This window comes from Haliotis cracherodii, unplaced genomic scaffold, assembly GCF_022045235.1.
Source record: "Haliotis cracherodii isolate W230 unplaced genomic scaffold, xgHalCrac1.p SCAF_14, whole genome shotgun sequence".
Lineage (NCBI taxonomy): Eukaryota > Metazoa > Mollusca > Gastropoda > Lepetellida > Haliotidae > Haliotis > Haliotis cracherodii.
In genome coordinates this window covers 32,907,629-32,930,942 of record NW_027266269.1, presented here as the reverse complement: position 1 = coordinate 32,930,942, position 23,314 = coordinate 32,907,629, and the positions used below count along the sequence as shown (strand labels likewise).

General features: G+C 41.2%; 1 protein-coding gene across 1 annotated transcript in view; it reads right to left on the bottom strand.

Annotated features, from left to right (window-relative positions):
- Positions 1 to 14,387: 14,387 nt before the first annotated feature.
- LOC139461199 (atrial natriuretic peptide receptor 1-like) overlaps positions 14,388 to 23,314 on the bottom strand; it is a 111,135-nt gene continuing 102,208 nt past the window's right edge. Inside the window, exons 18-23 of the mRNA XM_071242792.1 lie at positions 22,965 to 23,088; positions 20,929 to 20,997; positions 20,122 to 20,296; positions 17,983 to 18,081; positions 15,869 to 15,960; positions 14,388 to 15,334 (exon numbers count right to left, since the gene is read on the bottom strand). Of these exons, the coding sequence (XP_071098893.1) occupies positions 15,245 to 15,334; positions 15,869 to 15,960; positions 17,983 to 18,081; positions 20,122 to 20,296; positions 20,929 to 20,997; positions 22,965 to 23,088 (649 nt within the window). The 3' untranslated portion in view covers positions 14,388 to 15,244. The remainder of the gene's footprint in view (positions 15,335 to 15,868; positions 15,961 to 17,982; positions 18,082 to 20,121; positions 20,297 to 20,928; positions 20,998 to 22,964; positions 23,089 to 23,314) is intronic.

The window sequence follows — 23,314 nt, the reverse complement described above, 5'->3', positions numbered from 1 at the left end:
TTTTTTTTAAAAGATAAATGTACATTTTTAATCATTGATAAATTTTCAAAACCCCATACTTCACATCCATATATTAAAATTGGTAGAACAATAGCAGTAGCACTATAGCGCGGTAATTGAGTGGATGGTAGAGCTCGGGCTGCACCGGTAAACTGCATTGTTGCCTTTAGAGCTCGGGCTGCACCCGGTAAACTGCATTGATGCCTTTGTCAAGATTTGAATTGTCGGCTACTTAACGCATCAATTAATTAGCCAAGCCGGTGAGCCGGCGAAGCGCGTTCGAGCCCCCACAGCGCTAATTGGATGTGACAAAGTGCGCCCGGTAAAGTGCACTACTCCTCTTTAAGCTGACACGCCGTGATGTAACTGGAATACTGTCAAAAGCGGCGTTAAACCCAACTCACTCTCTCACTTAAAGGAGCATCACACTTACACTTGAATGGAACTTTATCCCTGTGCCCAGTGTGTTGATGTGAAATGTTCCAACTCTTTTACAGGTCATGTCTTTTGAGTAACAGTCTGAGGCTATGCCATAGGTAGTTGGATTAAACCGGGTCCCGCTTTCAAACGTTCTATCATATACCAGAACTGCCATGGTCTATTGAAACAGTGATAAAAATAGATTTTAGATTAATAACATACTATACATAGTTAATATATCGAATATGTCATGTACATGTCATGATCAGGATTTTTTATTATAACGAAACCCTAACTATTGTTTTGTCGACATCTCTGCAACTATAACACACAGGAGCTGATAATTTGCGTCAATAATGCCAACTATTTTATCTCTAAAATGTCGATCCAAGGTGGCAATATTGTAAAGTCATTTTTGATAATTACTCAGGTATTTCTGGACCCGTGAAGATCCGGGGTAGAATAGGTCTTCAGTAACCCATGCTTGCCGTAAGAGGCCACTAACGGGATTGAGAGGTCAGACTTGGTTGATGATGCATATCATCGTATTCCAACTGCGTGGATCGATGATCATGATGTCAATCAGTAGATTGACTGGTCCAGACTCGATTATTTACAGACCGCCATCATATAGCTGGAATATTGCTGAGTGCGGCGTTAAACAACAAACAAAGAAACAAAATGACGTATTTCTGCATGTAATAAGTATTATGATAGTGATATGCAGAAAGTACATTGTGTGTGGTTTTCGGCATAACATTTATCTATTTACGACCTTTGGCTTTCCCGTTCCCTCTTCCTATCATGCCTGTAAATATATTTACACACAGCTGGTGACTGTAAATAATACAGACAGACACTTCAACCATGATCCCGTGGTGACTATTAATTTCTTACAAGAGGGGCCTACGTTTATCCAGTGGAGATTGTGGATATACAAACAGGCAGCTCTACTATTATCCTGTGACGTTTTTGATATACTTACAGACGTGTTTACCCTGATCTTCTCGTATTCTGATGTTCCACTTTTTTTTACACCAGGCTTTTCAAGTAAACAACTTGGGTTTGTTTTGTTCGGGACGAGTCCAAAATTCCTGTTGGGCAGTGTCACGTACTCCATCTGGTGGGTGTCATTCATCAGGCAGTAGACCTTCACTGACACACCCTTGAACTGTGGAGCTGCGGGGTGGATGTAGTACTCCCCGCTCCTGGCTGCAGGGTCGTCAGCCTTGACATCAGAACATGTCTTCAGTTCTGTAATGTTAAGAACAGGAATGAAATTTGTATCAGCATTTGTTTTGTCTATGCTGACATAGCAACTTCATTGATAGGCATTTAGAAGTTGGAGTACTAAATAAGGATAAGATTTATGGATGAACAGTTCCTTTATTACAATTAAGGGCGACGTTTCGGTGTAGGTTCTAACACCGTTATCAAGCAAGGGATAACTTTGTAATAAAGAAGTTGTTCGTCCATAAATTTTAGCCTTACTTATGCTAACACAGATGCAGGAATATCAAATTCTAAAATCTCATTCAAGTTCTCGTTACCCTTTCGGCCGCCTCTGTGGTCTAGTGGTCAGTGGCCCGGGGAACGGTAGGTCGGTAGTTCGATCCCACTCAATATGTAGGGGGCAAGGCGAATCGTGATACTGTGTTTGAGAGTCAGGCATTCATGTTTAACTACCGTATGGTATCTCATTAGCCTAGCACTTTGAAGCCGGCATTAGTCGGGATAAGTACAGGCATCCAAACACAGATACTCCTTATGTCAATCATTAGATTACTTGCTGCAGACGCGATTGTTTACACACCATCGTGATAAATCTGGAATATTCCTGAATGCAGTGTTAGACAACAAACAAACAAAATTATGCCCATTTGCAAAATGAAATGTTCAACTGAGATTTGTGGAATAGAATTAATTTAGAATTATTACACAGCTTAAGTTCCAGAAGATAAAATATATCTACAGACATTTTGATGAACGTAAAAGCCCAGATTGGTGAAACATAATTATATCTGCATATAGCAGACTGCATCCATTCAACTCCTTTACCGACCCGTGAAGATTCCGGGGTAGAATAGGTCTTCAGCAAACCATGCTTGCCGTAAAAGGCCACTATGCTTGTCGTAGAAGGCGACTAACGGGATCGGGTGGTCAGGCTCGCTGACTTGGTTGATACATGTCATCGTTCCCAATTGCGTGGATCGATGATCATGATCTTAATCACTGGATTGTCTGGTCCAGACTCGATTATTTACAGACCGCCGTCATATAGCTTGAATATTGCTGAGTGCGGCGTTAAACAACAAACCAGCCAACCAACCAACTCCATTACCTTGTGTATAAAGAGTGTAGACATCAAATAAACCACTGACAGGGCCAATATCGTCAACAGAAATTTGGTCTTCGTGGCGTATAATGCACGTGGCACTGGAGGCCGAGTACTGGAACTCCGAACATTGAGAGTTGTGTAAGCACAGACGGGTACATCCTGTTAACCTAGACACTGTCTGAAGCCTCATATGGTGGGGGTCACCCAGAACAGCCGACGTCCCATTGACTGTCCTCTTAAATAGGGCGCCATCCACACTCATTGAAAACGACGTAAATGCCAAAATGATCCAAACAGTTGTGACGGATTGTTGAAAGAAGATGTTACTCTGCATGGTGACATACAACGTCCTTTCGAAGACTTCAGGATAAATGTATCACGCCTGATTGCATGTAATATTGGAGAAAACTGGTCCGTGAGAAAGTGTCTGTTTATGCAGAGGCAAATTGATTGCTGTTGGGTGTTTTGAACACATACACTAAAACATATTAGCTCAGTACCTGTCACAATATTAAAGTAGTAATTAGACCAATTACTTCACCAAGACACCCTGTGGCTGTCACTGTCATTAGTGGGAATTACCATCCACAATTCATTGCTGCAAACTTCAATGTGGGAATGGGTGCCATTAGTTAATGCCTTTTTATAATATTAAAGTAGAACGTAGTTTTTGCAGTTTTATTGAAGTGTTGCTGGTGAATCTTGAAGCGAGGCCTTTGTTCATTGTCCTTTCGTTTCCCTCTCCTGATATTAAAGGAGAAATAGGCTCGATCGGTATACACACATGTTCTTGAGACCATTGATAATTAGCTGTCGGTTCTTAATTGATTTGTCACATTTTACGTCATGTACAGTGAGTTAAAACTAAAAGTCGCTTCGACAGCATTGTGCCCTATTGTGTCACGTTTCCCATCGAAATAAAATGCTGACAGTATTGACCAACAAGTATTGATTGATACCACTTCACAGAATATTTGTGTCACAACACAAAATAAAACACGACGTACAAGAAGTCTGCGTAGTCACCACGTAGCTACGCAAAAGTTTTACAAACATTCTGTGTAGTCCTCGCGTAGCTACGCAAAAGTTTTACAAACATTCTGCGCGGTCCTCGCTTAGCTGGAATATTGCTGAGTGCGGCGTTAAACAACAAACCAACCAACTTCTCCATCAATGTGGTTCAGCAGTGGTGTGCAGCTGCAGGATTCATGGATTGACACGAACAGGATTGCCAAGTAATTTTGTTTTGCGGTATGACCATTGAATCTGTAATCGAACACGTTTTTAGTGAACTGTATACAAGTATCACAATCTACATTTTGGCACGTCATTTGTACTTTCTGTAAGATAACCGTTCTAAAGTTCGAAGTCAGATAAAAAGCTTAATTCCTCAAGAGATATTCGCCCAATCCCCAAAACACTTACTGCTGAAAATGTTGCTACCTTATTCAGACACAGTATACTGACCCCGAGCCGACGAGTCATCCTTTCGCATCCCTAACGCCGACCGTCAAGCAGGGTAAAAACAAGCACCGTTTTCTGGTCTGACATGTCCGAAGAACCACCGACCTCCCACTCTCTGGGAAGTCGCTCTGTCCACTATAGCACGGATCCGGTCCCCAGTGTAACTAGAACCTGAACGAGATCATCATCGATCAGTGTTTTGGCATTTCAGATTTTTAGATCAAGTATTGGCAAATGCAAATTGCCGAGTGCGACGTAAAACAACAATCAAACATTAAAGTAAAGTTGAGGCGGCAATGATGTTTAGTTCTCTCATTTGAACCATGTAGCATCTGGCATTTTCGCTTCCCATTTTGAAAATTAATGAGCAATATTAATTTTAATCACTCACTAATATCCCTCGGTAATAGGAAATTTAGCAGCGTGAAAGCTGCATAATAATTTCATATTCCAACATTTCGAAAGTTTGGTAATTGGTTTAAGTATTTGATATCCTTCTTGTAAAGAGCAACAGTGAAAGATGACATTTTCTTCTGTTATCAGAATCCATAAATCCACATGATATTTTTCTGTCCCCAATTTACAACGTTCAACCACGTTAACATATCAGGTGCCGTCTCATGTTGATAATCCTGATTGTAGATAACCTCATCCAATACTTCCAATTAAATTTATCAGTGAATTTGAACTTGTTAATAGTCTTTGATTGGCCGAAAAATGGATTATCTCTGGAAAGCTAATTAACGTATAATGGCTTATGAAGGCTGAGGTTACCCTTGCAAGTTAGTATTACTGCATGTACTGTATAAAGACTTGTGAGCAGAACCAATTCCACGGGTGGACACGGGATTCTGCGAAGACCTGCTTCGGGTCGCCTCCTCACTCAGACATTTCTTCGTGGCGTATATTTAAATTACTTCTTTCAGATCCTGACTGATGAATCATGCGTATGTATTCCTCATTGTTCTGCCAACTGTCGCATGCAATGAAATGAACCTGACTTACTATCTGAAGCCCTATGGTCCGAAAATGTGTGAGCATTTTTGCCAACATATCGTAGGATGTTCGTCTGTTCACTTCTCAACAGATGCCTTACTGTGTCATGTGTGCGAAAAGGGAAATCCGTCATTGGATGGTGTCCATGGGAAGTTTACAGAGATAGTAAGTTGTTTCTCATTGAAATATAGAATAGTACCATCATTTATAACATGTATGGTTTAGAGCTTGCGAAATTGGGAAATAGAGTCTGGGTAAAAGAAGAAATACACTTGAATATTGGAATTGAAATTGAAATTGCGTGAGATATTCACTGTTATGATGCACGAATATCACGAATAATACCTGTGAACAAATACATCACCATCGAGAAACCATTTCTTGTTTGTTCTTCTTTTAGCTATCATCAAACATGTGTGTATACTTTATTTTGCCCAGTAGCGTATTTAGAAATCGTGAATGCGTTTTCATATAAAATGTATATTTGAACTGTTTTTAAATGTATGCATGTACACGTCAATTTCTCTTAACTCAAATAAATACATATACCTAAGAGAAAGGACAAACCTCTGAGAAGTTCAAGCTAAAGGGTTCATCCTAAAGAAATACCTGAAGGTTTTTGTTTTAGCGTAAGTAATGAGGCCCTTCAATAACCGATGGTGATGTTACAATGGCCAAGTCTGAGATGCTTTGAGCGAATGTTTTTTCAGGATTGGTACTTTATCTTAAAACATTGAATGTCCCCAATTGCCTTTGAGTTAGTGAGTGAGTATGGTTTTACGTCGCTTTTAGCAATATTACAGCAATATCACGGCGGGGGACACCAGAAATGGGCTTCACACATTGTAACCATGTCGGGAGTCGAACCCGGGTCTTCGGAGTGACGAGCGAACGCTTTAACCACTAGGCTACCCGACCGCCCCTTTGCGGCGTGGAGTGAGTGAGTGAGTGAGTGAGTGAACATCTATTTAGAAATCAGTAATGATGAACACAGATGTAATATGTTGTATTTCTTCAGTGATACTTCATCTACATTTGTCCTAACCATGTTTTACGCAGAGTTCTCAGCATCTTGGCGTAATGCTGCAACGTCACCGTCCTTTGTGAAGAAACAAACAAAACTTTGTTCCAGATGACTTTAATACATTTTCCAAATCGGTTCGTATCCAAGTCCCGATACAGTATCTGCATAAATTAACGTAACATTTTTTCCCCAGATTGTAAAACAGGTCTTTATCCCTCTGAGGAGCACGTGTCCCCCAAATTTTAAGGTCGTCTACAACAGAGCAAAAGATATTATATGCTTAAATCGTAAGTGCAGATATATACATATAAATACATATTATGACGTTAATGATATAAGGCTATTAATGGCAATACTTCGACCATCAGTCGACTGATTGATTTTTCTCAGTTTCTGCAGTTTTCGTCCTGAGAATCGTAACATTATGAAGTTTTAAAACCATGTCAATGATCCAAATGGGAATAATTAAAATTACAAGGTGGCTCTTTGTTCAAAGTGTAGTATGCATTGAAGACCTGTATCTTTGGTATGATATCAAAGAAACAAATAAATTGAAATATATCAATGCCTACCAATGTTTAAATTGTTTTAGCTGCCTTGACTTCGGATTGTACCAGGAGAGACAGCAATGTATGTACGCGGAAAGCAAAGGAGAGAAAGACAGTGAAAACTACCATGACAACGACCAGAAAGACAAGTGGAACCACCATTATTGAAAAGAGCATAAGGATTAGTAAAGCTTCAAAAAAGAAGAAGCAAAAAAGGACAAGGGACAATAACATCCAGGATGAAAACCGGATGACAACACAAGCAGCTCCGAAATCGAAAAATGCCAAAGTTAAGCGTAAGTCTCGTGTTTTGTCTCGGCGTGTTAGGATGAGACGGAAGAATAGGTCTTCAGCAACCCATGCTTGCCGTAAAAGGTGACTGCTTGTCGTAAAAGGCGACTAACCGGATGACAACACAAGCAGCTCCGAAATCGAAAAATGCCAAAGTTAAGCGTAAGTCTCGTGTTTTGTCTCGGCGTGTTAGGATGAGACGGAAGAATAGGTCTTCAGCAACCCATGCTTGCAGTAAAAGGTGACTGCTTGTCGTAAAAGGCGACTAACCGGATGACAACACAAGCAGCTCCGAAATCGAAAAATGCCAAAGTTAAGCGTAAGTCTCGTGTTTTGTCTCGGCGTGTTAGGATGAGACGGAAGAATAGGTCTTCAGCAACCCATGCTTGCCGTAAAAGGTGACTGCTTGTCGTAAAAGGCGACTAACCGGATGACAACACAAGCAGCTCCGAAATCGAAAAATGCCAAAGTTAAGCGTAAGTCTCGTGTTTTGTCTCGGCGTGTTAGGATGAGACGGAAGAATAGGTCTTCAGCAACCCATGCTTGCCGTAAAAGGTGACTGCTTGTCGTAAAAGGCGACTAACCGGATGACAACACAAGCAGCTCCGAAATCGAAAAATGCCAAAGTTAAGCGTAAGTCTCGTGTTTTGTCTCGGCGTGTTAGGATGAGACGGAAGAATAGGTCTTCAGCAACCCATGCTTGCCGTAAAAGGTGACTGCTTGTCGTAAAAGGCGACTAACCGGATGACAACACAAGCAGCTCCGAAATCGAAAAATGCCAAAGTTAAGCGTAAGTCTCGTGTTTTGTCTCGGCGTGTTAGGATGAGACGGAAGAATAGGTCATCAGCAACCCATGCTTGCCGTAAAAGGTGACTGCTTGTCGTAAAAGGCGACTAACCGGATGACAACACAAGCAGCTCCGAAATCGAAAAATGCCAAAGTTAAGCGTAAGTCTCGTGTTTTGTCTCGGCGTGTTAGGATGAGACGGAAGAATAGGTCTTCAGCAACCCATGCTTGCCGTAAAAGGTGACTGCTTGTCGTAAAAGGCGACTAACCGGATGACAACACAAGCAGCTCCGAAATCGAAAAATGCCAAAGTTAAGCGTAAGTCTCGTGTTTTGTCTCGGCGTGTTAGGATGAGACGGAAGAATAGGTCTTCAGCAACCCATGCTTGCTGTAAAAGGTGACTGCTTGTCGTAAAAGGCGACTAACCGGATGACAACACAAGCAGCTCCGAAATCGAAAAATGCCAAAGTTAAGCGTAAGTCTCGTGTTTTGTCTCGGCGTGTTAGGATGAGACGGAAGAATAGGTCTTCAGCAACCCATGCTTGCCGTAAAAGGTGACTGCTTGTCGTAAAAGGCGACTAACCGGATGACAACACAAGCAGCTCCGAAATCGAAAAATGCCAAAGTTAAGCGTAAGTCTCGTGTTTTGTCTCGGCGTGTTAGGATGAGACGGAAGAATAGGTCTTCAGCAACCCATGCTTGCCGTAAAAGGTGACTGCTTGTCGTAAAAGGCGACTAACCGGATGACAACACAAGCAGCTCCGAAATCGAAAAATGCCAAAGTTAAGCGTAAGTCTCGTGTTTTGTCTCGGCGTGTTAGGATGAGACGGAAGAATAGGTCTTCAGCAACCCATGCTTGCCGTAAAAGGTGACTGCTTGTCGTAAAAGGCGACTAACGGGATCGGGTGGTCAGGCTTGCTGACTTGGTTGATGCATGTCATCGATCCCAATTGCGTGGATCGATGCTCATGATGTCAATCACTGGGTTGTCTGGTCCACATTCGATTATTTACAGACCTCCGTCAAGTAGCTGGAATATTGCTGAGTGCGGCGTTAAACAACAAACCAAACTAGAAATCTATGAAGATGACTTGAGGATTCCATTTTCCATCAATGTGACATTTTAGTAAGGTAAAAGTCATTTTTGTCATCACTTTTACTCATGTTGGTGCAGGACAAGCGAGAGGATACCGGGTACAGCGGGTTGGTACGGGCATTATGTCTTTCAAAAAGTACAGGATTAAGAGGACCTGGGATGACGCAATGTCGTATTGTCAGGAGGAAGCGGCACACCTTGTCAAAGTGAATACAAAGGAGAAACTGGGAGCAGTCAGAAGCCTTTTCAACGTGCTTCAGCTGAGCAGACATGGTTTGTAACCCTGTGTAATGAAACCCGTAAAGATTCCGGGGTAGAATATGTCTTCAGTAACCCGTGTAAAAGGTGACTATGCTTGTCGTAAAAGGCGACCAACGGGATCGGGTGGTCAGGCTCGCTGTCCTGGTTAATGCATGTCATCGATCCCAATTGCGTAGGACCCGTGAAGATTCCGGGGTAGAATAGGTCTTCAGCAACCCATGCTTGCCGTAAAAGGTGACTATGCTTGTCGTAAAAGGTTACTAACGGGATCAGGTGGTCAGGCTCGCTGACTTGGTTAATGCATGCCATCGATCCTTATTGCGTAGGACCCGTGAAGATTCCGGGGTAGAATAGGTCTTCAGCAACCCATGCTTGCCTTAAAAGGCGACTATGCTGGTCGTAAAAGGCGACTGACGGGATCGGGTGGTCAGGCTCGCTGACTTGGTTGATGCAGGTCATCGATCCCAACTGCGTGGATTGATGCTCATGATGTCAATCACTGGACTGTCTGGTCAAGACTCGATTATTTACAGACCGCCGTCATATAGTTGGAATATTGCTGAGTGCGGGGTTAAACAACAAAACAACCAACTGTGTAATGAATATTACGTCAGTCCGTCCGTGCAAGATGTCGAACAGTCTGTACAATATTTCTTCACCATATTTAGCATATAGATACGTTTAGTCGTAACCTGGTGCCATTTGATAGTTTCGGATTTTTTAAAACGTGTATTTTTCGAGTTTGCACTTTTCGCGAAACCGCATTATCAGTGGTTCATATTGTGTAAGGGAGGTCACTCTGATTTCAATCTCGCTACCTCCGCTGTTTTCGTATTTGCGAAAAATTGCGTCAGTCACGCCGTTGTCGTTGGTCTAATTATTAATTGGCCATCTAATCCAAAAGGTAAACCGTATTATATATATATATATTTTTCTTCCCATCCGTAACTTGCAGAAAATTAAAAACGTAGCTCGCTCAGGGAATAAGTAAGTCGTAAATATTTATTTTCAACAAATGTGGGCCCACTGTATTTTCTTAATAGAGATGACTGCAGGTGGGCCAACATTTTAGAAACTCTATAGTTGTGATATGTTGAGTGTAATATGTACATGTACATCTTCTTTGGTTGGTTTAGCGCTGGTAGTAATATAAAATGTTGGCCCACTTTTCACCCGTTATATATAGTGATCCAAACAATTCGGCCCACATTTATATAGGACTACAGAGAAGCCTTATTGGGTTTGCATATGGTGCTGGAAATCTATTTCTAAATGTGGGCAGGCATTAATCCGTCATAAAGATTGCAACATGAAGGACAACCTTTATAAATCGCGAAGTTCCATTAACGCACTGATAACAATTTTCTATGATGTGGGCCCACATTGTTCCCGTCATTTATGGTGATCGAAACAAGTGGACCCACATTTGTATATCGCCTAGCTTCATCAGGCTGCTTGATTAGATCTGATAATCAATTTCTAAATGTGGGCGCACATTTTCCGTCATAATGATTGCAACAGGAGGGACCACATTTATAAATCGCTAAGCTTTATTTGGTTGGCTCACTTATAACCATTTTCTAAGATGTGGGTCCACTCCTTCCGTGATATACTAGTATACAGTGATCGACACGGGTGGGCCCACATTTGTAAATCACTAGGCTTCATTGGGTTGACTAAGTGATTTAGTGGGCTCAAATTTGTAATTATTTTGTATGGATATGTTGCAATATATATTGTTCTCATTTTGTCATATTGATGGGAAATGTCTTTATAAATTATCTAGTGTAACTTTACCTCTATAATAACGTCATCAGCTGATCACTCTCGTTCCATAAAGTTTTGCAAAAATAGTTACAACGCAAGAAACTTACTTCAAATTAAATTTAAGTGAGTGAGTGAGTGAGTGAGGTTTTACGCCGCTCTTAGCAATATTCCAGCAATATCACGGCGGGGGACACCAGAAATGGGCTTCACACATTGTACCCATGTCGGGAATCGAACCCGGGTCTTTGGCGTGACGAGCTAACGCTTTAACCACTAGGCTACCCGACCGCCCAATTAAATTTAAGAGGCAATACCATACAATCCACGTTTTCCAGTATAACACATCAATCTAATCATAAATGTCGGTGGCGTTATAAACCTGAAAATTATGTCTATATTTAAATCGAACTCGGTCATGATACATGCCTATAGGACCTTAAACAAATTCCGGGAAATTATGAATATTAATGACCCCACGACCTAGTTATGCGATATTTGTAGAAGTGAGTTCTGCTGTAATTTCTATGCATTTATATATTCTAATGCAATTAAAAGTCACAATACTCATATTAAATAGACAAAATAGTAGTTCGTAATACATATTTTTGACATATTCTCTATAACAAGTTTTTTTTACATATCCTCTGCAACAAATGCGTTTAGTTTCGAACGCGGACCCACCTCAAACTTTCGATTAGGCAAGCTGGGTTAGCTCCCTTCTCGAAACACCGATGATGCGGTTTCGCCACAACTCATTCGTGACCAACTCGTGATATTCCGGGACAAGCCGAATAGCGACCCGTGCCCCTCTCATGGCCATTTTTGCGACCGGGTTCCGTCATAGCGCAAACGGGCATACCTAAAACAGTTGTCAACACGTTGCGTAATGGTTCACATATCTTTCCCAGTATATTATAGATATTTTAGATGCAATTCAAATCACATCGGGTCATGCAAAATTATACAGTATGATTGAACACATTTAACTGTGTCTTGGGTATATTTTTAGATGCAAGACATAGGTAAAATCAAAAATTATTTCTGAGGGATTCTTTGACAAAGAACTTCAAATCATACGCGCATTCTGATTGGTTTGTCGTATTTTCGCACATAACATTCATCGATAGGGGCACGAGTCTTCTTGCAGGTTACGGAAAGGGGCGAGTGGTGACGAGACGTTTCCGGAACTGATCCGCAAAACCGTACAATATTTACTCGGAAAACTTGGCAAATAGACAGGTCCATTAAAGAACTGGTGCCTTTTGATAGTTTGGGATTTAAAAAAAATACATTCATGTTTCCATAGGACTTCAACTTTGGCTTCAACTGAAAATGGGGGTAGTACTTATTTCCGGAGCAATTTCTCAAGCTGGAGTCTTTTAATAGTTTGGGATTTATTATAAATATATTTGTCGAGTTTCCATAGCAACAACTGTGACTTACAATAAAAAATGGGCGTTGTGCTCGTTTCTAGAGCTGATCCTGAAATCCGTATAACATTTCCTCACCAAACTTGGAACATACATGTAGATACGTCTAGGAGTGAACGGGTGCCTTTTCATAGTTTGGAAAGTTTCACAAATTTATCCACAACAAGTATTTTCCATCGAAGTGGATATCGATGACTTTGTTCTCTTGTTTGGTTTGGCAAAACTTTGGGATTCTGGTGGTCAGGCTCGCTGACTTGGTTGATGCATGTTTTCGTGTCCAAAAAGTGTAGATCGATGCTCATGATGCCAATCACTGGATTTTCTGGCCAGACTCGATTATTTACAGACCGCTGTCAGGCAGCTCGAATATTGCTGAGTGCGGCGTTAAACAAAACACAAATATATATCATATGTTATATGTTAACGCGCTGGAAGTTAAGGTTCCATATTTATTTTCCACTTCAGGGGTTGTATGGATTGGTTTACGAGATATCCATCGTAACAACACGTTTTTCTGGATTGACGGAGATCGTCTTACATTCAGCTGTTGGGACCAAAAAGAACCAAGTCACAACTATAATGAAGTTGATGAAGACTGCGTTGCCGCAGATTCTTCCTGGTCCAAGACCACCTGGACAGATAGGGTTTGCGGGAATACCTATGGGTGTATATGTCAGTTAAAAGCCCCATTCTCTGACAGCCAGACACCAAGATAGCATACATAGAAGCCCTGTTAATAAGCACCCTGTTATTCTGCAATCACTGCGTTTAGATGATTCCTGACCGAAACGTCTTCCATGTGGACATTACCCAGTTAAGAGTACTCCCTTAATCCAACGCTCGTCACGTTGAAGACCCGGGTTCGATCAACCACACGGGTACAAGGTGTGTAGCCCATTTCTGGTGTCTACCGACGTGATATTGCTAGACTATTGCTAAACGTGGCCTAAAACCCTACTCACTCACTCACTTCATCCAAACTTTTTCACGGAATTGGATTCATTTGGCTTCTCTGTATAAGTTGGTTGGTTGGTTGGTTTGTTGTTTAACGCCGCACTCAGCAATATTCCAGCTATATGACGGCGGTCTGTATACATAATCGAGTCTGGACCAGACAAACCAGTGATTAATATCATGAGCATCGATCCACGCAATTGGGATTGATGACATGCATCAACCAGGTCAGCGAGCCTGACCACCCGATCCCGTTAGTCGCCTTTTACGACAAGCATAGTCGCCTTTCACGGCAAGCATGGGTTGCTGAAGACCTATTCTACCCCGGATCTTCATCGGTCCTCTGTATAAGTAGTCCGGTGGAATCTGTTTCGGTGGATAATCTAGAATGGCTGTTCTCTGGCATTGATGTTTTGTGACTATAACAATGGTCACGTGGCTTATAAATATTTGTGTGATCTAATTTTTCGAAATAAAATAAATCTTCACCGTATGTTTTTGTTATACCGCTGTGATCGTGTTGAAGCTCCATGTAAGGTCTGTGATATTACTTCTTGGCACGGTTGATCTGTCTGTCTGAAACGTCGTATTCCGGTAACCGTGAAGATCCGGGGTAGAATAGGTCTTCAGCAACCCATGCTTGCCGTAAAAGGCGACTATGCTTGTCGTAAAAGGCGACTATGCTTGCCGTAAAAGGAGACTATGCTTGTCGTAAAACACGACTAACGGGAACGGGTGGGCAGGCTCACTGACTTGGTTGATGCATGTCATCTTATCTCAATTTCAAGGATCGATGCTCATGATGTCAATCATTGGATTGACCCGATAATTTACAGACCGCCGTCATATAGCTGGAATATTGCTGAGTGCGGCGTTAAACAACAAACCAACCAACCAACCCAAACCGACAGAAGATAGAGATCTCAGAGACATTTGCCTGCCATGAATTTATCTCATGGTCATGAAAATAAAACAAGTGGATATTAAAATGGCATTCTTTATTTTGCAGAACCATTTTAGTGTAAAACAAACGTTTCAAAGAAATCAGTGTCTTTCGATCGGAAATTCAACATAGCAGTGCAGGTTACTATTAGTTAGTTTTGTTTATAAGGCTACAAGTCACATTGAAACCTATTCTGAAATCATTTCATTTTGAGTTCACACCATTCCATGAACACATTCGGGTCATAATGTTGTGCAATTCGAAAATTAAAAGCAAAGGTTCACTCATATTCAGACATGTATTCAACCGCTTGTATTTTCGAGTGACTTTTTCGGCATCATCGATCATTCTTTAACACTTGATGCTAATAAAATGGAATTGACAATATTGATATGCATGCTCGTTAAAAATTGCATTTGCCAAGCTGAATAAAGAACAAATGAAATGACTTTACAATGAATACCATCTAAAACATGGTCAATGCACGGGCTTCAAGAATGTTTATATAGTACACGCATGTTAAACATGAAATATTTTCAATATTCCAAAGCATCAATAGATCCAATATATTTATCATTGTGTTAAATCTGTTCGGGACAATCACACAATCTAAAAACACGCCGACTGGTCTTAACTATGACCAATGGGCACGTTAATTGCCTCTGCTGGACAAACCATCTTTGGGCAGTTTCTTGAAACCGTTCCTAATTGATCATGGTATCTCCAGCAACAAGAATATTCGCAGAATTGTTTATCCACACTGACAGCTCTAGCTGTTAAAATGTTGGTAAGCTGGTACAGTTCCCAATATATATTTCGTCCGTCATCTACGCTCCATGATGGAAGCGAATAGAACATTGAGGTTTTGACACAATGAGCAACCACTTAAAGTTGCAAGGAAAATCCAGTAACCAAGGTTACTGTAATCAGGATATTGAGTTCTGATGAATTGGCTTCTTCAGCTCTGGTGCAGGTGTTTCGCCCAGTAACCAATATGTTGTGACGCTTCCCTTGCCCTGGAAAGGGAATTGATATTGTTTTAAGCCGCATCAGCAACACGTGAGCCAGTGGAAGATAAAGCAATTATCTATCATGCTATGTGTAGTTTGACAATGATTAAAATGTCAAAGAGGATTTATTAAGTACAACATTCCAATTAAATATAATAACAAACTGTAACAAATGACACTCAAAACTAAAATGTATATCTTATCATTTAAGTTAATATGCTTCAAATATGCCAAAAGTATTTGGTTTAAAACGGTATTCAAACTTTCACCCACACTTGGGAGCGACTAACAACGTTGATGAGTTCACGAAAAGTCTATGTGCACTCAAGCAATGAAAGTTTGACCAAATTGGAATGTTGTTTTAAAAAAAATGCTATATGCCAAAGTTCTGATATGTATATTGCCTGCTAATATAATTGTAGTGATCATATAACCTTTCTTATTTTACTATAAAATACGTTTAATGTTGCAAAAATTAAAAAAACATAGGAAGGTATCGTCTTGTTCATATCTATTCAAAATAAGTATTCAGGAAAATACCTTCATCTCAACTTCTCCTCTAAGTTCAAGGTCAAACGTGTCAAATGCTTCCAACGCTTCTTTCGTCTGTGGACTGACGTGGATTTTCAATGCTGAAAACAAATACAGAGTATGAATCGATGAGAACTTTAAACTGAACAGTCCTAACACTGCACGTATGATTCTGACTAGAAGCCTCGTTTAAAAAGGAAAGGGGAGGTCGGGTGGTTCAAGCGTTCGCTCGTCACGCCGAAGACCCGGGTTCGATTCCCGACATTGGTACAATGTGTAAAGCCCATTTCTGGTCGTGATATTGCTGGAATATTGCTAAAAGCGACGTTAAACCATACTCACTCACTCAAAAAGAGAAAAGAATTTCAATGTTTTCATTCCGGTACCTTTATCCGTTTAAATAATGCTTGGTGGGTTAGCCTAGTGGTTAAAGCGTTCGCTTGTCACGCCGAAAACCCGGGTTCGATTCCACACATGGGTACAATGTGTGAAGCCCATTTCTGGTGTCCACCGCCGCTAAATACGGCGTTAAACCATAATCACTCACTCTCCCCTTATGTTGCCCCCTGTTATTTGCACGCCTCCAAGCTCTGGGTGAAACTCTGACATTTATTTATTTCACATTCAACGAAATGTATGTTAACGTCAACAATGCTTCAATGTCCGTGGTGATTATTTGAATCAACTGTTTAACATCTGCTGAGTAGCGCATCTTGTCATTGAATGAACACGGTCACTGTGTAGCACGTGCAGACCGTGCTTGCGCTGTGCCTTCCACGGTGTGTCCCCCTACGTGTCATGTACACATTTCTATACGAAATTACATGATAGTTTCTTAAAGAACTTCATCCGTCATGGGTCTTAAAATAAACAAAATTCAGATTTTGTTGGGTACAGGGTATTCATGGTCAAGTGCCATATTGATGTTTCATACACTTTTCTGGATTTCGAGTTATTTTGCAATTCATCGTTCTCATTTGGAGTCAAACGGACTGTAGTTAATAATTACGCCAAGCTCAATATAACATGCACTGTCTTCATTTTCTTCAGCTTGAAAGTTATTTTTAGAGAGTGAGTTAGGTTTAACGCCGCTTTTAACTGTTCGTTTTACCCCTGTGTGTCAGGTTCTTTTCGGAGGAGACCCGTGAAGATCCGGAATTAAATAGGTCTTCAGCAACACATGCTTGTTGTAAAAGGCAACTTTGCTTGTCGCAAGAGGCGACTAACGGGATCGCACAGCCAAGAGCGGCGCCTTAGACGACATGGGTGGAGATTGAGTGCCATTATACATCTCAAGTAATCACACAGCTTGACGACAATAGCACAGTGTCTTATGGCTCCACTAATCACTTAGCTTGACGACCATAGCCCAGTATCTTGTGACTCAAGCAATCACACAGCTTGACGACCATAACCCAGTATATTTTGACTAAAGTAATCACTCAGCATGACGACCATAGCCCAGTATCTTGTGACTCAAGCAATTACACAGCTTGACGACCATAACCCAGTAAATTATGACTAAAGTAATCACTCAGCATGACGACCATAGCCCAGTATCTTGTGACTCAAGCAATTACACAGCTTGACGACCATAGCCCAGTATCTTATGACTCAAGAAATCACTCAGCTTGACGACCATAACCCAGTATAATATGACTCAAGAAATCACACAGCTTGACGACCATAGCCCAGTATAATATGACTCAAGAAATCACTCAGCTTGACGACCATAACCCAGTATAATATGACTCAAGAAATCACTCAGCTTGACGACCATAACCCAGTATAATATGACTCAGGTAATCACTCAGCTTGACGACCATAACCCAGTATAATATGACTCAAGCAATTACACAGCTTGACGACCATAGCCCAGTATCCTATGACTCAAGAAATCACTCAGCTTGACGACCATAACCCAGTATAATATGACTCAAGCAATCACACAGCTTGACGACCATAGCCCAGTATCCTATGACTAAAGAAAATCACGCAGTTTGACGACCATAGCCCAGTATCCTATGACAAAAGAAAATCACGCAGTTTGACGACCATAGCCTAGTATCCTATGACTCATGCAATCACACAGCTTGACGACCATAGCCCAGTATTAAACTCACGTAATCCATTTGATTCCATCCTGGAGGCAGTGTTGACAGTGTCTCCAAACAAACAGTACCTCGGCATCTTGTGACCAACAACTCCAGCACATACGGACCCTGAAAATGTAAGGGAAAGAGGAAACATTAATCCAGTAAACAAACTGTTGCATTGTCGTGTAATTAAGAAATAAACGATGAGTGGGAGTTGTTTATCGTATAATAAAACACTGCAGGGAGAATAAACACGAGAATATTGTATTGTACGAGAAACAACGGCAACGAGTCCTTTATTTAGTATGTATAGGATAAAACACGTTCGAGGGTTGTTTTGATATTAAAAACTCGCTTCCCGAGGGATTAATCAGCTACGTCCCTCTGCATATCCCTATCTGCTATGCTACGGTCGTTCGTAACGTGTTGAAAGATGCATTTTTGTTCGAATTGCGAAAATATGCAAATATAAATGAAGTCTACAAAAAAAAAAATAAAGTGATACTGTATTGTGCCTTTGGTATTGAATCGCTACTATTTCATTTCTGATGAAGAGCTCGACTATATATGTGTATATTGTCCTGGGGCCGTTGTACAAAACAACCTTGGAGCTACGACTGTGGTAAGTCTATGTTAAGGTATGGGAGTTACAATCACCACAGCACAACGACTGTCGTAAGTCTTTGTTAAGGTATGGAAGTTACAATCACCGCAGCACAACGACTGTCGTAAGTCTATGTTAAGGTATGGGAGTTACAATCACCGCAGCACAACGACTGTCGTAAGTCTATGTTAAGGTATGGAAGTTACAATCACCGCAGCACAACGACTGTCGTAAGTCTATGTTAAGGTATGAGAGTTACAATCACCGCAGCACTACGACTGTCGTAAGTCTGTGTTAAGGTATGAGAGTTACGATCACCTTAGTGCTAAGATCGTACACGGCACCCTGGTATGATGACATTACAACCGAACATTGGTAAAGGAAATCACAAAACATTCAGATTGAAATTCGCGCTTCACAGGCAAATGAACCCGTGGAACAAACGCCTCATTCAACATCATTAAAGACCGCCTCCGTGGTCTTGTGGTAGAGCGTCCGCCCGGAGAGCGGAAGGTCCGGGGTTCGATCCCTGGCCGCGTCATACCAAAAGACGTTAAAAGATGGTACTTGTTGTTACCCTGTCTGGCGCTCGCCATTGAGGGGCTAAAACAAGGACTGGTCGGCTCGGAGTCAGTATACTGTGTCTGAGTGGGGTATTCATGTTACACTGTGGCATGGTATCTCAGTGAGCTAGCACTATAAATCGGACTAATACAAGCAGCTACACACACACACGTACATGCACGTCGCTATATAAGAGCAATAATCTTGGACGCGACTTTAAACCCCATTTCACCTCGCCTCACCTCACCTCACCATTTCAGTTTTAATTCAGAGTGTCACTTTCATGTTGGGTGAAAGCCAGACGCGACGCAGGCCTTAGACGCATACCATAATCATTAAACTCGAAATTACATGGCTGGTCCAAACCTGGGATATTAATCAAAACGAATGTGATTTGCAACCCGCAATCACGGCATTCTGAAAAGCATAATTGACGCTACTCTTGACAGTGTTTTGTGGGTTACTAGACGCCCAGGCCAACTCTTCTATTAGTAGTATACCAATTACATTGACATCTCAAAATAAGATTCATGTACATTCCATAAACCAAAACTGAGTGAATATATATTTTATGATATTATAGCTAAAATGAATTGAATGATCATTAAACCGCCCGTATGTTATCAGAAATGAGGAGCCATTGCAACCTGACAACGCCCTCATATTGCTTGACGACGGGCCATTGACGTCACGGGCCATGGATGACGTCATAGGGATAGTGAAAGGTGACGTCACGTCCAATAGTGACGTCATCTAGTTTGTTTAATTACGATTCCATATTTGTAAAAGTGGGTCAGTGAAATTCGTGTTGATTGCAGTAAATGTACCAAAACCGATATTGTTGTTTATTTTATTTTTTTGATACATTCTATCCATGTTAGCTTAAATAACGGTAACGCTATGTTTTAGAACATTATTACTTGCAGAAGACCTCGGGCATTTGAACTGTCTGTTAATGGAAGACCTCGATAGCGTTACCATTATATTATAATTCCTACCTGAATGAATGCCAATCCGCAGTTTCATTCGATGTTCGGGTCGATGACGTATTTTGAAAGACAGCACAGCATTTAGGAGAGACAGGGACATGCGCGCAATCTCTCGTGCGTGGATATTTCCGTTCCTCACCGGTAGTCCCGACACCACCATATAAGCATCTCCAATAGTTTCAACCTTGAACAAAACAGGACAAGACACGTTCAGTGACAGTGCATGCAGTAACAGACATAGTACCCATGTGGAGAATCCAACCCGTGACTTTGGCCACAAGGCTACCTAAATGTCCACACAACGAACGAACACAAGACTCATGACAACAACAACAACAACAACAATAATAATAATAATAACAACATTATTATTATTATTATTATTATTATTATTATTATTATTATTATTATTATTATTATAATACCTCAGTTGTGTAGATCGCTGATATGTGGTGCAAGACGTATATTTAAACATATACATGTTCATGGGAATACAATTAAATTGTTTATAAATGATTGTAATAAATTAATTGATTTTTTTATCAAATAAAACTCAGGGGATGAAAACAACGACCATATAATATTCTGGGGGTGGCCTACAGACAATATAATTTCAATCAGCTGTTCAAGAAAGATAGAGTGTTATTCTTCGTCATCAGAAGCTTTTTGCCAACAAACAATACTTTGTCATATCATTCAGCACGTCTGAAACAATGGCGGTTTTTTACCAAACATATCCAGTACCAATATGCAATGTAATGTACCCAGAATATCAAATAGTCGGCGTCAAACTAAAGAAGGATCGGTATTTCTTACTTTATAGACATCAAAGTTTTCGATGATGGAATCGAACGTCGTGTAGAGATCATTCAACAGATCAATAACCTTAAAAATAGAAAAAGAAACGTTTCATGGCAGCATATATATTTAAAGTAGTAAAGAATTACAACACAAAGTTTATTTGTCGTTTAACGCAACACATCCTAGAAATATGATAACAGCATATTAATAAGCAGGTCTGGTCCAGATAAACCACTGAGTGATGTTATGACAACGTGCCACGCCTTCGGGAAACATTGACACATGATCAAGTTACCAAGTCTGACACACGATCTATTCAGTCGTATCTTAAGACTAGATTCGGTTGCTGAAAATTCGGGTTAGAGTTGATCTTCAGCCTCCTAGTTCAGTCTAACTGACTTCGTTGATGCGTGTCATCGTATCCCAGTTGAGTAGATCGATGCTCATGATATCAATCACTGGATTGTCTGGTCCTGGTCTGTTTACAGACCACCGTTAGATTGATGGAATATGTCTGAGTGTGCCGTTAAACACCAAACAAACAAATACATATGTATATGTAACAACTATCCTAAACACATTGCATGTGACATACAATAACTTGTTTCTTATAACCTCTATACTCAAAACCTATGGGGTTTGTAGTCGCTTTAAATAATATCTAATATAAGTGAGTTTGGTTTAATGGTGAAATGGAGTTTAACGTCGTGTTCAAGATTATTTGACTTATAGCTACGTGCATTAAAATACGTGTGTGGCTGCCTTGGTACTAGACGTTGACAGAAATACACACCTGCATTTGAGTACTAGACGTTGACAGAAATACACACCTGCATTGGGGTACTAGACGTTGACAGAAATACACACCTGCATAGGGGTACTAGACGTTGACAGAAATACACACCTGCATTGGGGTACTAGACGTTGGCAGAAATACACACCTGCATTGGAGTACTAGACGTTGACAGAAATACACACCTGCATTGGGGTACGAGACGTTGACAGAAATACACACCTGCATTGGGGTACTAGACGTTGACAGAAATACACACCTGCATTGGGGTACTAGACGTTGACAAGAATACACACCTGCATTGGGGTACTAGACGTTGACAGGAATACACACCTGCATTGGGGTACTAGACGTTGACAAGATTACACACCTGCATTGGGGCACTAGACGTTGACAGAAATACACACCTGCATTGGGGTACTAGACGTTGACAGAAATACACACCTGCATTGGGGTACTAGACGTTGACAGAAATACACACCTGCATTGGGGTACTAGACGTTGACAGAAATACACACCTGTATTGGGGTACTAGACGTTGACAGAAGTACACACCTGTATTGGGGTACTAGACGTTGACAAAAATACACACCTGCATTGGGGTACTAGACGTTGACAGAAATACACACCTGCATTGGGGTACTAGACGTTGACAGAAATACACACCTGCATTGGGGTACTATACGTTGGCAGAAATACACACCTGCATTGGAGTACTAGACGTTGACAGAAATACACACCTGCATTGGGGTACTAGACGTTGACAGAAATACACACCTGCATAGGGGTACTAGACGTTGACAGAAATACACACCTGCATTGGGGTACTAGACGTTGACAGAAATACACACCTGCATTGGGGTACTAGACGTTGACAGAAATACACACCTGCATAGGGGTACTAGACGTTGACAGAAATACACACCTGCATTGGAGTAATAGACGTTGACAGAAATACACACCTGCATAGGGGTACTAGACGTTGACAGAAATACACACCTGCATTGGGGTACTAGACGTTGACAGGAATACACACCTGCATTGGGGTACTAGACGTTGACAGAAATACACACCTGCATTGGGGTACTAGACGTTGACAGGAATACACACCTGCATTGGGGTACTAGATGTTGACAGGAATACACACCTGCATAGGGGTACTAGACGTTGACAGAAATACACACCTGCATAGGGGTACTAGACGTTGACAGAAATACACACCTGCATTGGGGTAATAGACGTTGACAGAAATACACACCTGCATTGGGGTACTAGCTGCGGACAGAGCAGTGAACCCACAGATGTCGCTGAAGTAGATGGTCACTTGTTCATATGCCTCTGCTGCTACGGACTCTCCACGGACAAGAGCTTGAGCCACTGACCTGTTGAGTTCAATGCCATAATTAATGACCCCATTAAAGAAGAACCGCCTTTTCGATATCGTGTAAATAAAGCTATGCATGCAATGGAGCCACACCTTTTCAGCGTGCAACAGAGGAATTCATCTCCTTTAAACGGGAACTGTGTCTGATTGTAATGCAGTGCACGGGGAGAGTTCACGATGTGTGTGTATTATTTGTCTGTGCGTCACGCCGACACGAATATTGG